Below are 16,821 nucleotides of genomic sequence, written 5' to 3' on the forward strand. Positions count from 1 at the left end.
TTGAGTCATGACACCCAGCAATCCTGCAATTTAACCCTAGGCTAATCACGGGACAATTCACAATGACCAATTAACCTATCAACCGGTACAGTCTGTACTGTGAGAAGAAACCAGAGCACCCAGACAAAACCCACACGGTCACAGGAAGAAACTACAGTACATCTGTTAGAATGTAGACATCAATATTAATTCAACTGATTCAAAGATATGCTTGATCAGTTATGAGACTGAAATTATAAGACCATAAGACACAGAAGAATGAGGCCATTTTGTCCATTGAATCTGCTTTGACATTCCATCACGGCTGATTTATTATCCCTCTCAAACCTATTATGTGATCTCAAACAAAGCATTTCATTCTTCAACAGGAGACATAGAAACATAGAAAATAGATGCAGGAGTAGGCCATTCGGCCCTTCAAGCCTGCACCGCCATTCAGTATGATCATGGCTGATCATCTAACTCAGAACCCTGTACCTGCTTTCTCTCCATACCCCGATCCCTTTAGCCACAAGGGCCATATCTAACTTCCTCTTAAATATAGCCAATGAACCGGCCTCAACTGTTTCCTGTGGCAGAGAATTCCACAGATTCACTACTCTCTGTGTGAAGAAGTTTTTCCTCATCTCGGTCCTAAAAGGCTTCCCCTTTATCCTTAAACTGTGACCCCTCGTTCTGGACTTGTCCAACATCGGAAACAATCTTCCTGCATCTAGCCTGTCCAATCCCCTTAGAATTTTATATGTTTCAATAAGATCCCCCCTCAATCTTCTAAATTCCAGTGAGTATAAGCCTAGTCGATCCAGTCTTTCTTCATATGAAAGTCCTGCCATCCCAGGAATCAATCTGGTGAACCTTCTCTGTACTCCCTCTATGGCAAGAATGTCTTTCCTCAGATTAGGGAACTTGTCCTCAGAGACAAGTTAGGTCTCTATTCATTGGAGCGCAGAAGGTTGAGGGGGGATTTGATCAAGGTATTTAAAATTTTGAGAGGGATAGATAGAGTTGACGTGAATAGGCTGTTTCCATTGAGAGTAGGGGAGATTCAAATGAGAGGAACATGATTTGAGAGTTAGGGGGCAAAAGTTTAAGGGAAACACGAGGGGGTATTTCTTTACTGAGAGAGTGATAGCCGTGTGGAATGAGCTTCCTGTAGAAGTAGTAGAGGCCAGTTCAGTTGTGTCATTTAAGGTAAAATTGGATAGGTATATGGACAGGAAAGGAGTGGAGGGTTATTGGCTGAGTGCAGGTAGGGGGGACTAGGTGAGATTAAGAGTTCGGCACAGACTAGGAGGGACAGAATGGCCTGTTTCCATGCTGTGATTGTTATATGGTTATAGGGGACCAAAACTACACACAATATTCTAGGTGCACGCTCACCAAGGCCTTGTACAACTGCAGTAGAACCTCCCTGCTCCTGTACTCAAATCCTTCTGCTATGAATGCAAACATACCATTTGCCTTTTTCACCGCCTGCTGTACCTGCACGCCCACCTTCAATGACTGGTGTACAATGACACCCAGGTCTCGTTGCACCTCCCCTTTTCCTAATCGGCCACCGTTCAGATAATAATCTGTTTTCCTGTTCTTGCAACCAAAGTGGATAACCTCACATTTATCCACATTAAATTGCATCTGCCATGAATTTGCCCACTCACTTAACCTATGAATGAATGACATGAATCAGGAATGCCAAATGCAGGTTATTCTAGTAACCAAGCTTACTTTAGCTTCCATAGTTTTGAGCGTGCAAGTTTACTTTCTATTATTAAGCACATTTAACTACCAGCATGTCTCCAATCTTAGACAAGCAGCAACAGGCCAATTTTTTCCCCTCAAAGTATTTCATCATTCAATAAGATCACAACTGATCTGATTGTATCCTCAACTCCACATTCCCACTCACCTGCAGTAACCTTCCATGCTTTGGCTTTTCTATCATATGAATATTCAAAGACTCTTGACTCAGAAAATCATGTTGATTCATTTGTCTCAAGTGCACGATTCCTTTTTTGAGCAGCAGATCCTTATTTTTATTTATAGGTACTGCACAGAACAGGACCTTACAGCCCAACAAGCCACACCGCCCAGCACCCAACCTATTTAACCCTAGCCCCCTTACATGGACAATTTACTAACCGTTACATCAACAGGATGTGGGTGAAACTGGAGTGCCTGGAGGGAACCCACACGCTCATAGGAAGGACATAAAAATGGCATGGCATTGAACTCTGATGCCCCAAACTGATAATAGGCCCCAGTCATGCTAACCACTAGATTCTCCCACAAGAAGAACAGCCTCCAAGCATCCACTCAGTCAACACCTCTAAGGATTTTCTGTTTTGACCAAGTCATCTCTAATTCTTCTAAACTCCAGAAGGTCCAAACACTGTTCAAATATTTTGCCACATTATATTCCATTTGCCAGATGTTTTCCTCCATTCATTCCATCAGTAGTTTTCAATTTCACAGAATCAGAAAAAGCTGCTAAGGGTTGCAAACTCAGTCAGTTCCACCATGGGTACTAGCCTCTCCACTTCTGCAGGTGTCCCATGAGCTCCACAGGGTTCTCATTACACATCAGCAGATGTAACATTATTAAATCCAGAAACTTGTTAAATGGTGCCACTCTCCACAACAAACACACTATCAAAACAGAGAGAATTATCACTTGTATACCATGGCTTACAAAACAGCATTGTAAAAGGTAAAACAAAAATTACCGAGGATGCATTTTTTCCAATCACAAAAGCAAAATATATTAAATTATACAGTAAACAATATTGTTTTGCTTTGGACTTCACAAGGTTAAGTGGCATAATTCCTGCCTTTTGATTGGCCAATTGGTTATCTCAATGTCCTGGCTGAAGGGGTTTGGCCCGAAACTTCGACTGCACTCTTTTCCTAGATGCTGCCTGGCCTGCTGAGTTCTTCCAGCATTTTGTTTGTTGCTCAGATTTCCAGCATCTGCAGATTTTCTCATTTGTCAATGAGGCTCACCATAACTTTGATTTATATGACATCTTTACCCATCCAGAGCAGAACCTCCTAAAGCATTTTGCTTATAGTTCTGCAGTTTTTAAAAACAAACATCATGGTAATCCACAAAAAGTATTAAAATTGCCCAGTACTGCTACATTTAACAGCCTGATTTAGGATTTATTTCTAGACAAGATTGCTAAAAATATTCACTTTAAAATTTACAGCCATCCTTTCCTAATGTCCCAAGAATAAAATACTTCGAGATCACAAAACTATTCTACTATAGACCATTTTCAGAAGCAAAATGTGAAAAATTAAAAAATAACATTTTTAAAAAGACATTACACAATTAGATACAAACTAGACTTTCTAAAATGCAATGTAGTAATATAATCAAATTTCTTACATGCTCACTACCAATTCCAATCCATAGTATAGACTCTACATACCATTCTTTTTGAATGCGCTTTCTGTAAAGCCACCGTCTTGTTGAGCATTCAATTCTACTGCTTCACCTCTCAGCCACAGTACAATGCCTTCAGTAAACCAATATTAAACAAGGGCAGTTTTAATCATGGTAAGTAGTCTCAAGAAGGGACTCTGCAGAGTGGTGAGAATAGCTCAGCATATCTGTAGATGTGAACTTCCCACTGTTCAGGACATTTACACTGGGGACCTGAGTCACCCCAACCACAAACTGTTCCAGCTGCTAACCATCCAGGAAATAGTACCGCAACATAAAAACCAGGACCAACAGGCTCCGGGACAGCTTCTTCCACCAGGCCATCAGACTGATTAATTCATGCTGACGCAACTGTATTTTGGTGCTATATTGACTGTCCTGTTGTACATACTATTTATTATAAATTACTATAAATTGCACATTTACACAGAGATGTAACAGAAAGATTTTTACTCACGTATATGAAGGATGTAAGTAATCAATTCAATTCAAATGAATTTAGTTTTCCTAGAATCTTAGTGCAAGGGCCAAAAATCCAGACCACTTAGTAGCACTAAAAGGCATTACTGAAATAAATAGGATTTCACACAGACGATCAAACCAATTAACCTTGTTTTAACAGCATCTGTTTTCTGTTCACATCATTTACTTCAATTTATGAACTAACTACTTAGAATAACTCATGTTAATTGTAACATGGTGGCCTGGCACATCATAAAGGCGTGCATGTAAAGATTTGAGTGTAAATACAGTATGACAGTTAAAGCTTCTGAATATCACAATTGTTAATCCTCAAAATGAGATGCAATAGCCTCTTGTGGTTTGCTGAATTAGTTTCAGCTGCCCTGCCGTCGGACCTTAATTGCCATTCATTGTTCATTAGATTGAGATTTGTTGCATTGTGAGAAGTTTTAAACATTAAGAATACACAACATTGCAATTTTTTCCATGACCATATTTCAATAATGTGATGCTTTGGGGGCATTTTTTCAGCAACATTTCCTTCATTGGGGCTAAAATGCTTTAACAAAACTGAATAGAAACTATTAAAATCCACACACCAGGATCCAAAATGGAAGCTAGCCTGGTTGACAGGCAGGACATGTTCAACATAACCAAGAGGCACATTTAATTGCTAATTATATAACTTATACAGCACCAGCATGCCTAGAGTCTTCTCAAAGCATTTTTATAACATTATGTTTGAACAGCAGTCATGGATATAATGTAGGAAAATTTTATAATTTGTACTAAAATTTATAATTTTAAAATTTTTGAACAGGCATAGCTACAATGCAAAGCTACTAATTTATAACCTTATAGCTAATTTTTGAACAACATTCATGTAGGAAAGTGTAATAATTACATTCTCTGTAAAGGATCTTATTTTAAGATCAGCCTTCTCATCTTGAGGGAAATGAGAGCAAGTTGATGCATCCTGTCCTGATCCTCAAATTTAAGTTTAGCAATAACCTGACTATTTTCAATCCTGCTTGTTTAGCCTTCAGCTGAGTAACACAGCTAGTGAGATACTGCCCACAGCTCCAGTGTCCCTGGCTTCCATCCTGACCTCCAGTTCCTTGTGAGTTACCAGGCTCTCTCCCTGACTGTGTGCCCCCATTTCCTCCCACATCCCAGACATGACAGGTTTGGTAGGTTAACCGGCCACTGTGACTTGCCCACAAGTGCATAGGTGAGTGGCATCATCTGGAAGGGGGCAATGAGAAAGTGGCAAGAATTTTAAAATGTGATTAATGTGGTATTAGTGTAAACAGATGGCTGATGGTCAACACCGGTTTGGTGGGCTGAACAGCCTGATTCTATACTGTTCCTCTTTAAGACGCTATATCAGTATTGGTCACCTCATTATAGGAAGAATATGGAAGTTTTAGAGGGTGCAGAGATTTACCAGGATGCTGCCTGGATTAGAAAGCATTAGGCACATGGCTGAAGAAAATGGAGGATTATGTGGGAGGGAAGGGTTAGATTGATCTTATGTTTAAAAGGTCAGTACAATATTGTAGGTGAAAGGAGCTGTCCTCTTCCATGTTCTACAGTGTGATTTATTTCTCTGTGGTCACGCTAACCTGCTATTGGAGATTTTGCACATCTCTGTTCATCTACTCCACCTAAACTCAAGAATCTTTGCTATCCTTCGGAAAGCTCATCACTTTGACATGTCAGCATTGCCCAATTATACGCTCACTCTGGAAGTTTATTCCAACTTGCAGTCCTTCTTGGGTCAGAGGCTGTCCAGCCTGAGCAACCTAGCTTGTAAAATGCAGCTTTACACAAACTTTCAAAGCATTTTTCAAGCTAGCAATAATAATCTAATGTTTCATAAATGGATACATTATATATTCTTTTAGTCTAATTATGGGTGGTGTTGATTACTCAATGAACTGAGAATTATAGTAAGTAGATGTTGATTGATATTATATGGGTTACTTTAGAGAACAGACATTTCTGAGTAATTTCCCCAATGGACCTTTAAGAATAAATCCCATATATAACCTGGGCACTACCTGTGTTGTCTATCCTTCACATCACACACAACTGACCCCACAACAAATTTGGTATCCCCAGTAAACTATCTGCAAATTCAGAAATTACTTCATCTAGATTATTGATTTTAAATTGTGAAGGTGGTTGTTGTTGCACTGATTCTTAAAACATAGAACATGACAGCACAGTACAGGCCTTTTGGCCCACAAAATTGTGCCAAACTTTTAACCCGTTCTAAGATCAATGCAACCCTTTCCACCCACACGAATTTTTGAACATCAAGAGAATTCAGGGTTATGGGATTAACACAAGAAAGTGGCGGTAATTTGTAGCCACGAGTGGCATAGCAGGTACAGTGGCCAGAATTTTTTCTCCTGCTTCTCTTTCTGAAACAAGATGGAGTCAGATTCATACAGCACAGGAACTTTGGCCTACTGAGCCACCAATTCACATTAATCCTATTTCCCCCCCACCCCTCGACTTCATCACTCACCAGTATACTAAGGACAAACATGAACTGACATCCAATATTTTTGGGATGTGAGTGGAAAATGAAGCACCCGGGGAAGTGAGTGGTCACAGGGAGAATTTTTTTAATGTGCACATTGGTTGTTTGGCATTGTACATGTAGAGTTTTTCATAAATTCTATAGTTTATCTGTATTTTCCTGTAAATGCCTGGAAGAAAATGAATCTGAAGGTAGTATATGGTGACATTTACAAACTTTGCTAATAAATTTATTTTGACTTTGTAACTTTCACATGGACATCACCAGAGGAGAAGATTGAGCCACAGTATCCAAAGATGCATGGCACAGCTCTAATCTGCACCACTTCTCCACTCCTCTATCCATCTTCTGATTCTTTACTCCTACTCCCCAATCTGTTTTGGAGACAGCACTACACTCTGACCATACGCATCTGTCGTTGAAGGTCTTTCAATAATATGGTGAGAAACTAAATTTATTATCAGCTCTGTTAATGAGCATTTTGGAGGAATAAGGTCAATAAGATACCTTTTGAAATCTGTAAATGCACAGCAGTTATGAATTCAGGCCCATTCCAGGAAAGGGTACTGCAAAACTCTACAGCACAATTTCAAGGACATCAAATGTGAAGCGGTAGAACTATATGAGCCCTGTCAATGCTCCTGTAACTGATTTATCTATTTATTTATTTTACAGATAGGTCATGGAACAAATCCCACTGCTCAGCAACCCAGCTATTGAACCCTAGTCTAAATACAGGACAATTTTACATTGATGAATTAACCTACTAACCAGTGTTGTCTTTGGACTGTTGAAGGAAACCAGAACACCTAGAAGAAACCCACTTAGTTCACGATGAGCACATACAAACTCCACTCGTCCACAGAGCAAGTCCAGGTAGATGGATGATACAAAATTATAAAAATCTCATTAAATGAGAGAACAGGATCAAAAGTGGAAAGACCTACTTGTTCTCTTTTGGGACAGAATAGATAGGTACTTCACAACTGAAACATTATTGACCACACTGGAGGTCTGGCTCTTTCTGCATTGATACATCAATAAGCAAACAGATGTAAAGGTGTAAAATAAGTTTCAAACACACTGGTTTTGTTTGACATTTTTTAAAAAACAAGGAGAATCAACTGTACTGTACAAGAGAAAATGTCTGATCTAGTCATGAATGACTACCAGTTTAGGAAGCAATTCAATGACAAGGTCACATTTTTTAGACAGGACCAACGGGGAAATCAGATGGGAAGACCGTTATGGGGAATATCCAGCAGCCTCAAGTGCAAAGGGAGCATCATCACGGCAGCGTTCTGTAAGATTGTAAATATGGAACTTTTATCGCAAATGAGGCAAGTAGCCAAGCAAGTTTCCAACTATTTCTTCAGAAAGAATATATTGAAGATAATTAACAATTGCGACAATGTGGGCAAATATCAATAAAAATATCATTGTAAATACCGACTATACCAAAATATAAAATGTGGACAAATTTAAAGTACCTACCTAATGTTATATAAACAAGCTCACCAAGAGCAACCATTGATAATAGCATTAAGGCAAAGTCCTGAATGGAAATATTTATATATAAAAAGTAATGGGTTCTATACTTCCAGGTGCAGAAGAAATGAAGACATTTGGGGAATGCTCAGAATACTGCAAACAATAGATTAATTATGTTGAAATGTGCTTGTAAAGCATAATCTTCAATCCTTGGCTCATCATAAATTTCTAAACAGTGCCATGTTTAATTTAACATACATTTTTTTTCCTTCCTTTCCTGTATTGGTACATTAATATGCAAGCAAACTGATTTAAAGGTGTAAAAATAATTTTCAAACATGCTGGTTTTGTTTGACTTTTAAAAAAAATAAAAGGCAATCAACTGTATTGTACACGAGAGAATGCCTGGTCTGTGTCTCTTTGGTTCATGCAAAGATTCTGCATTCTCAGAAACGTCCTTGAAAACAGCAGCACGAGCAGATCATGCCCAATGGTTGATTCCTTTTCATCCGTTCTCCTTCCACAGGACCAAGTGAATACTATGATCCGGCATGCTTGTGGCAAAAACCAAGCCGGTGTCATTCTTGCCATTCAGTCCATTTAGCCAGGCAGTCTCCCCCGCCAGGAAGCTCGATCCCCTCTTGGATTTCCTGTATGCCGGCAGAGGCCACCGACCAATCAGTTTCTCGGTCCTTAGGTCCATTATGTACAGGTAACGGCTGTCAAAGAGCAATGCAAAGACTTCTCCCAGGCTCAGTAGGGAAAGGTTTGTAGAATCAGGGGTTCTAATAATTCTGTTAAACAAAACAGTAAAAGGGGTAAAGCTGGATTCAGAGGGAAGTAATACTGATACAATGAGAAGAACATTTGACACTTCTGAAAATACACTGAATTTTACTGAGAAGCAACCCATTCCCTGGATTTATTCAGCATCATTAAAGAAGTGCTGAGATGCCTTAAAATAAGGGAGCAAGTTTAGAAAATAGAGGTGCAAAGGGACTTGGGAAGCCCTCATGCAGGATTCGCTAAAGGTTAACTTGCAGGTTGTGTCAGTGGTGAGGAAGGCAAATACAATGTTACCATTCATTTCAAGAGGACTAGAATATACAGATGCAAGAAAAAGTTTGCGACCCCTTTGCAATTACCTGGCTTTCTGCATTACTCATAAAATGTGGTCAGATATTCATCCAAGCCACAATAATAGACAAACACAATCTGCCTAAACTAATAACACACAAAACACTTGAACTTTTCTTGTCATTATTGAACACATTGTTTAATTATTCACAGTCCAGACTAGAAAAGTATGTGAATCCTTGTATTTAATAACTGGTAGAACCTCCTTTAGATCAATAACCTCCACCAAACGTTTCCTGTAGCTGCTGATCAGACTTGCCCACAGTGAGGAGGAATTTTCGACCATTCCTCCCATTTAAAACTGTTTCAGTTCAGCAATATTTGTGGGTTACCTTGTATGAACACCCCTTTTCAGGTCATGCCAGAGCATCTCAACTGGGTTAAGTTCTGGACTCTGACTTGGCCATTCCAAAATGCAGATTTTCTTCTTTTTAAACCATTCTGTTATTGATTTACTCTGTGTTTCAGATCATTGTCTTGTTGCATCATCCAACTTCTATTAAGCTTCAGGTGATGACTACCACTACCCTGACATTCCCCTGCAAAATGTACTGATACTATTTTGAAGTCATTGTTCCCTCAATGATTGCAAGCTGTTCAGGCCCTGAGGCAGTACAGCAGCCCAAACCATGATGTTCCTTCCACCATGCTTCAGTTGGGTTGAGGTTTTGGTGTTGGTGTACAGTGCCCTTTTTCCTCCAAACAGCAATGTGCATTACTGCCTAAAAGTTCAACTTGTATCTCATCTACACATGACCATTGTCCTAGAAGCACTGTGAAACATCCAGATGGTCTTTTGCAAACTTGAAGCAATGTTTTTTGGGAGAGAAGTGGTTTCCTCCATGGTGTCTTTCCATGAACACCATTCTTGTTCAGTGTTTGTTTTTATAGTAGACACAAGTAGAGACTTGAGCAAGTTCTAGAAATTTCTACAGATCTTTTGCTGTTACTTTTGGGTTCTTTTCAACCTCCTTCAACATTGCACATTATGCGCTTGGTGTGATCTTTGGAGGATGCCCGTTCATCGGGAGAGTAGCAACAGTACTATATTTCCTCCATCTACAGACAGTTTCTCTTACTGTGGGCTGAAGAACACTCAGGTCTTTAGAAATGCTTCTATTGTCTTTTCCAGTTACATGCATCTCTACAATTCTTCTGAGGTCCTCTGAAAGTTGTTTTGATCAAGACATGGTGCACAAAAACAGATCTTTCTTGGGAAAAGCAGGCTCTGTCAGTGACACGACTTCGAGTACCGTTTTTTAAAAAACAGGGCAGGACACCTCTACACACACCTCCAATCTCATCTCATTGATTGGAACACCTGATTCCAAATAGCTTTTGTAGAAGGCATTACCCCTACAGGTTCGTATACTTTTTTGAACCTAGACTGTGCTTGGTTAAATGGTGTATTCAGTACTGATGAGAGAAAGTACAATCGTTTGTATTATTAGCTTAGGCAAATTGTGTTTGTCTATTATTGTGACTTAGATGAAGATCAGACCACAATTTATGAGCAATTAATGCAGAAAACCAGGTAATTGCATAGGGTTCACAAACCTTTCCTTGCAACTCTAAAAGCAAGGACGTGATGTTGGGCATTGGTCAAACTGCATTTGGAGTATTATGAACTACTGTGGGCCCTTCACCTCAGAAAGGATGCGCTGGCATTGGAGAAGGTCCAGAGGAGGGTCACTTGAATGATTCTGGGAATGAAAGGGTTACTATATAGGGAGTGTTTGACGGTTCTGGGCCTGTACTCACTGGAGTTCAGAAGAATGAAAGGAAAAACTCATTGAAACTCATCAAATATTGAAATGCCTGGATAGAGTGGATGTTTCCTATAGTGGGAGAGTCTAGGACCAGAGGGCATAGCCTCGGAACAGACTGAAGTCCACTTACAACAGAGAGGATGAATTTCTTTCGCCACAGGGTTGTAAATCTGTGGTATTCATTACCATGTTATGGGGAGAAGACAGGAGAATTGAGTTGAGAAGGATAACGAGCCAGCAATGATGGAATGAAGGAGCAGACTTGATGGGCTGAATGGCCTAATTCTACTTTTATATCTTATGGTCTTATGTCCAGAATTGACAGATGTACATATGGCTATCATTCATTGTAATTGTCTTATTGCAGATCAAAATTGTGATTTTCAAATATGGGGAATAGAATTTAAAGGAATAAGAGAATTTAATTAAAATTTCTATGGGCTCAGACAGTTGAATTTAACAAACTTTTTCACCTCAAGATTGTTAATATTTTAAAAGATGCTTTCACTGAAAAATCAACTTGCATTTCATATCAAAACAGAATTTTTAATGAAGGTACTTTGAAATTCAGCAAGGATTCCTCTTCCTGAAAGGTTATTACTTTCTGCAGTCCTGCCATACTGCAAAGTTAATTGCATTTTCAAGGTTGTTTGAAAACAGCAGCAATCTGACTTTTATCCTTCAACATTATCCTTTTGAAAAGCACATCAACCTCCACTTTATTCATTTTTACTTCAAGATCTTAAAATTATTCCACACTTCTAAATTGACACCTGCATCCATATGCCATTTAAAGTCAATTTCTGTAAAGCAGAGTGCTCTAACAGCTATGTTTTCAAAACTGGTCACCAAAACCGTTATTAAAATATGCTTGATTATTTTTGACAAAAACAAAATAGCAGTGCTGAATACCTTATAATATCATAACTTGCAAAGTCCCACTGGTATAATCCTAAATCAGATGCACAAACAATGTGCTTTCCATCAAACTGCAGTCTTGGTTGAAGGCATATGCTTCGGTCATTTGATACGGTAAGTGTCTTCAAACACTTGCAGTTGACTTCTCTCCCAATTGGCCATACCTATAAATAATGAAATTCTGTTAACTGCTTTTGAATTATTACAAGAATCACAGCACTATTTGCAGATGAATGTCTACATTTAAGAATACAGTATCTAAAGATTAGCTTTATTTCTCACATGTACATCAACACATGAAAACAAAGAAAAATGTGACTTTTGCTGGATGTGTTGTGTCGCCATATTTCTGGAGCCAATCATCACGCCCAGAACTTATAAACCCTAACTTGTATGTAATGAACAATAGATTCCAGTTCACTGGGACCAGTGCAGTATATTTGGGCCCAAGTAAGCAGCTGCCCCAATTAACTGAAATTTCATGGAAATAATTAAATGGGTATAAAGAGGAAACTACCATCTACCTAGGTAACAAATTATGTCCTTAAATGAAATACAGAGCAAATTAGAACACTATCAATACTACTACAGAACCATAATTTAGTCCAGTAGGGTGATTTAATCAGCTAATGTCAAATATTTTTGTGGTATCTCTCAGCAAAGGTCTGAGATTTTTTAAAGACTAAAAAAAGAAACAAAAATATCAAAAAATTCTTTTTGAATCAGCATTCACCAGTCCAAATAGACAACATAACACAAGCATACGCAACTGATACCATTTAAAAAATATCCGCTCTAGACACTGGTGTGCTTAATAACCACAGTGCACTCAACTGACACTAGTTAGAAACTAGTTTAGCAAAAGTCTCCTGCCCTAATTAGGCAACATAGTGCCCCAAGTAAACAAAGGAAACGTCGGAGATTTTCTCCACTAGTTATTATTCTTCAAGAATTGTCCCAGATAAGGAGTTGTCCCAATTAACCAGAATCCACTGTATTTCCTTAAAACTACAGTATAGAGGAAATCCCTCATTTGATCTGGAATGATATAAATACAGTAAACTCCAATAATTCACCACCTTCAGGCTTTCTGGTGATGTCAGACTAGCTGATTTTCCAAACTACAAGCCATTTCCAAAGCTACAAGAACGGGCTACTGATTGTGTATGATCAGCCATGATCACAGTGAAGGGCCGAATGGCCTACCCCTGCACCTACTGCCTATTGTCTATTTCCTTATTAATACAGCAATACACTTTTTTTCAAGATCTTAAAACAAGGGTATAATAGTGGTGGGGGGGGGGGGGATTGTTGCTTGCTGCCGCTTATGTACAGGAGGAGAGCAGCAGAGGGGTCTTTGGGGTTCTAACATTTAACTGTCGCTCGTTCTTTGGGGCACTTCTCTGTTTTCGTGGATGGTTGCGAAGAAAAAGCATTTTAGGATGTACATTTCTCTGACATTAGATGTACCTTTGAAACCTTTGATATTGTTTTTCAAAGAACTGAGTGAGCTGTAAACCAAAGGAAGCAAAATCTAGTAGGTTGAAGGGAGTAGTGGACACATCACTTGATGAGCCAGAAGCAAAATCATTATTACTTCCAAACAATCAAAAAACAGATTTATTAGACTTTAGCTTTTATGCAAAAAAATCTTCACTGCAGGCAGATTTGTTAAATGAATTATCAGTCCATTGGTCACTTTAATTATAGATTTATGTTGCACACCATGTCAGCTAGATCAACTGAATTGTTACTGGATGCCACATTCAGTAAATAGGCTTCTTCTCCATCTTTTCCAGTCCAGAAATGCTTCTGCCTGAACAGTTGATCAGTTATTCTTCTCCACAGACGCTGCCTGACTGGCTGACTTCCCTCCAGCATTTTGTGTGTGTTGCAGTAAATAGTTAGTCAGTAATTCCCACTATGTACTCATTAACATTGCTGGTCATAACAATGATGCTCAAAGATTGAGACAGTAAGGCAAATGTGCACAAATGGGTTCAGATCAAAAAGAGTTACCGGTAATTATATAAATAATTTGTCAAAAGAATGCTGAAAACCCAATTTCTCCAGGAAACTGCAGTGATTGTGCAGATATTCCCAGGTCACAGCAGAGTTGCACTGTTGTGAAATATTCATAACCCCAGACAGTTCACAAGTCAGAAATGTGGCCGTGAACGTTTCCACAGGAGGAAGATGCATACAGTCCCATAGCAGCTGGCCAAAGCATACTGACCCTAACCTGTATATCTTTGGAATGCGGGAGGAAACTGGAGCAACCAAAAGAAACATGCAGTCATAGAGAAAACATACAAACTCCTTACAGACAGTGGTGGGAATTCAGTTTGTGCTGTGAAACGTTGCTCTAACCGCGACGCTACCACATTGCCTTTAAACAGAGAGCAAAGGAATGATGCATTGATTGCCCACCTGCTGTGCTGTAAAGCTCTACAGTCAAGAGCAGGAGCAAATAAATCCATTAATAGCATGCAGACCACTGAAGGGTGACAGTAGTGACATATTCCATTCTGTAGCAGGTTTTTCAGAAGCTGTTATGATAATCAGAATCGGTAACAACCGAGTACCAACAGATTTAAGCATGATGCTTGCAATCAGAAAGACGTAGAATACAGAGCATAAAACATTGAAATTTACAGCACATTACAGGCCCTTCGGTCCATAATTTTGTGCCAACCATGTAATCTCTAGAAGCTGCCCAGAATTTCCCTAGCTCATAGCCCCCTATTTTTCTAAGCTTCGTTTACCAATCTAAGAGGCTCTTAAAAGTATCCACTTCCACCACCGCCACCGGCAGTGCATTCCACACACCCACCAATCTGTGTGTGAAAAACTTAACCCTGACATCCCCTCGGTACCTATTTCCAAGCACCTGAAAACTATGCCCCCTCGTGTTAGCCATTTCAACCCTGGGGAAAAGCCTCTGGCTATCCACAGGATCAATGCCCCTCATCATAAGATAGAACAGAAATCAAGACTGCTGGAAAATTGAAGAACATTTGACATTTTAAGACTTACATTGAGCATTAAATTTGTTCTCCATTAAAGTGACATCGAGCAGGCTTAGAGGGAAAACCCGCCTGGGCTTTCACAAATAATTGCCTCACACTTCAATCCAGAACTGAAATTAGTTTAACACATAAGCAGGTTCCAATGAAGATAACAATCCTTCAGGTCTGCTCCCTGATCAACAAAATCACTTCCATTTCATTGTGAAGCAAACACAATTTTACTTTCCTTGCAGTTTTGAAATAGTAAAATATGAGCAAATAAAATCTGACATCAAACCACAAAATCAGACGTCATGACAAGTGACAAAAAGCTCGATCAAAGACAGGTTTTGAGTCAGCAGGAAGTGAGATTTACTGATATAGTTCCAATGTTTAAGACTCTGACAGCTAAACCCATGGTTGTCAGAGGTGGATTAAATTCAGGAAGGACCAACATGGAATGGAAGCACAAAAATTCAGAAGTGGAAGAGATGACTGACCAAGAGAGGAGTGAAGTCGGAGAGGAATTTGAACACAAGAACATTTTAGAAACAGAGGCACTGTTTAACAAACAGCAGTCACATGGTTAATGTAGTTGACAAGACTTTCATGCAAGCCAGCAGAATAACTACACTGTTCAGGTGAAAGTTTTTAAGAGAACCACACTTAGCAAAATAATAGTTCCTTGAATGTGCATAATAATTTGTGTAGTAAAGTATCCTAAAGTATTTCACAAGAATAATCAGATAAAAATTCTCGTTGAACCATGTAAAGATATTTTTTAAATAAAGATTAAATCTGATTTCAAGGAGGTCTAATGCAGTACTGGGAGCAGCTGAGAGACAGAGGCTGAGCAAGGGAATTAACAGGATTAGGTCCAAACCACTACTCCAATTACTGCATGAAGGAAATTAAATTTAGATAAAGAAGGATCCCAAGGAACTGCTGCAGAGAAAGAAAACTATTAACATACTATGAGCAAATAAGGGAACTTTAAAAATTACCTTGATTTCATATTTATCAGCACTTAATAGAATATAGTCCCCTGGATTGTGCATTACAGATTCAACCTGACTGACTTGTAAAACCACCTGTATTAAAGAAAACAGACAGAGGTATCAACAGCAAGACTGATATTAGTATCACTGCAACTTTAATAAACAAAACATAATTTGGGTTCTCAGGCCCATTTCAAGTTTAACTGTACAATTTAGATTATTGCTTTAAACAAAGACTGAGGTAAACAGCACATTATTCACATGTCACCAAATCATACATTTACTGCACTAACTTCACTCTTAAACAACAGGATAAAACCAGTAAAGCAATCTAATTATATATAGACTGACATTAATGCTCATTAGATCAAACTACAGATCAGAAGTCCAACTACTCTCCACTTTCACATGAGATCAGGTCCCACCAGAGATAAACATCCACAGTTTCTTCAGATTTCTGAACAGTCCATAAACCTATTAACACTGCCTCAACATTTTGCTTTTTTTTTGCACTTTAAAAATATTTTCCTTATTATAACTTAGTAATAAGTTGCCACAAAACAATGAATGTCAGTGATAATAAATCTGATTCTGATTATCAATATTATTTTGAGACAAAAACTGAATTCCACACAATGATCACCCTGGTTTTGCTCAGTTTTATTAAATTTTGCAGTTGTCTATAGGGCAACCTCAAGATTGTTACAACAGCTTCAGTCAACTGTGCCTATCAAGATGACATGAATGGTGACCAGTAATAAAACTCACCACCAGAGCTCAAACACTAAGCAGTTCGTAAACATTGACATTCAAGTTAGATTTATCAACTGAAAACAAAGGAAATTATTTTCATCAAGGAGCTGCAGGTTTCAATCGTGAAGACTAAGTACATTACAAAACAACATGGTGGAATTTATTCTGGTCCTGATGATGTAGAGTGCAGAGAACATTTACAAGGATTTTGTGAGGACTTGAGAACCTGAGTTACAGTGAAACGTTGAATAGGTTAGGACTTTATTTCCTACAGTATAGAAGAATGAGA

General features: G+C 38.8%; 1 protein-coding gene across 1 annotated transcript in view; it reads right to left on the reverse strand.

Annotated features, from left to right (window-relative positions):
• Nucleotides 1–7,545: 7,545 nt before the first annotated feature.
• The window catches only part of fbxw2 (F-box and WD repeat domain containing 2), a 30,176-nt gene continuing 20,900 nt past the window's right edge, over nt 7,546–16,821 (reverse strand). Inside the window, exons 5-7 of the mRNA XM_073052646.1 lie at nt 15,786–15,872; nt 11,768–11,937; nt 7,546–8,743 (exon numbers count right to left, since the gene is read on the reverse strand). Coding sequence (XP_072908747.1) covers nt 8,455–8,743; nt 11,768–11,937; nt 15,786–15,872 — 546 coding nt within the window. The 3' untranslated portion in view covers nt 7,546–8,454. The remainder of the gene's footprint in view (nt 8,744–11,767; nt 11,938–15,785; nt 15,873–16,821) is intronic.

Source organism: Hemitrygon akajei, chromosome 7, assembly GCF_048418815.1.
Source record: "Hemitrygon akajei chromosome 7, sHemAka1.3, whole genome shotgun sequence".
NCBI classification, from domain to species: domain Eukaryota; kingdom Metazoa; phylum Chordata; class Chondrichthyes; order Myliobatiformes; family Dasyatidae; genus Hemitrygon; species Hemitrygon akajei.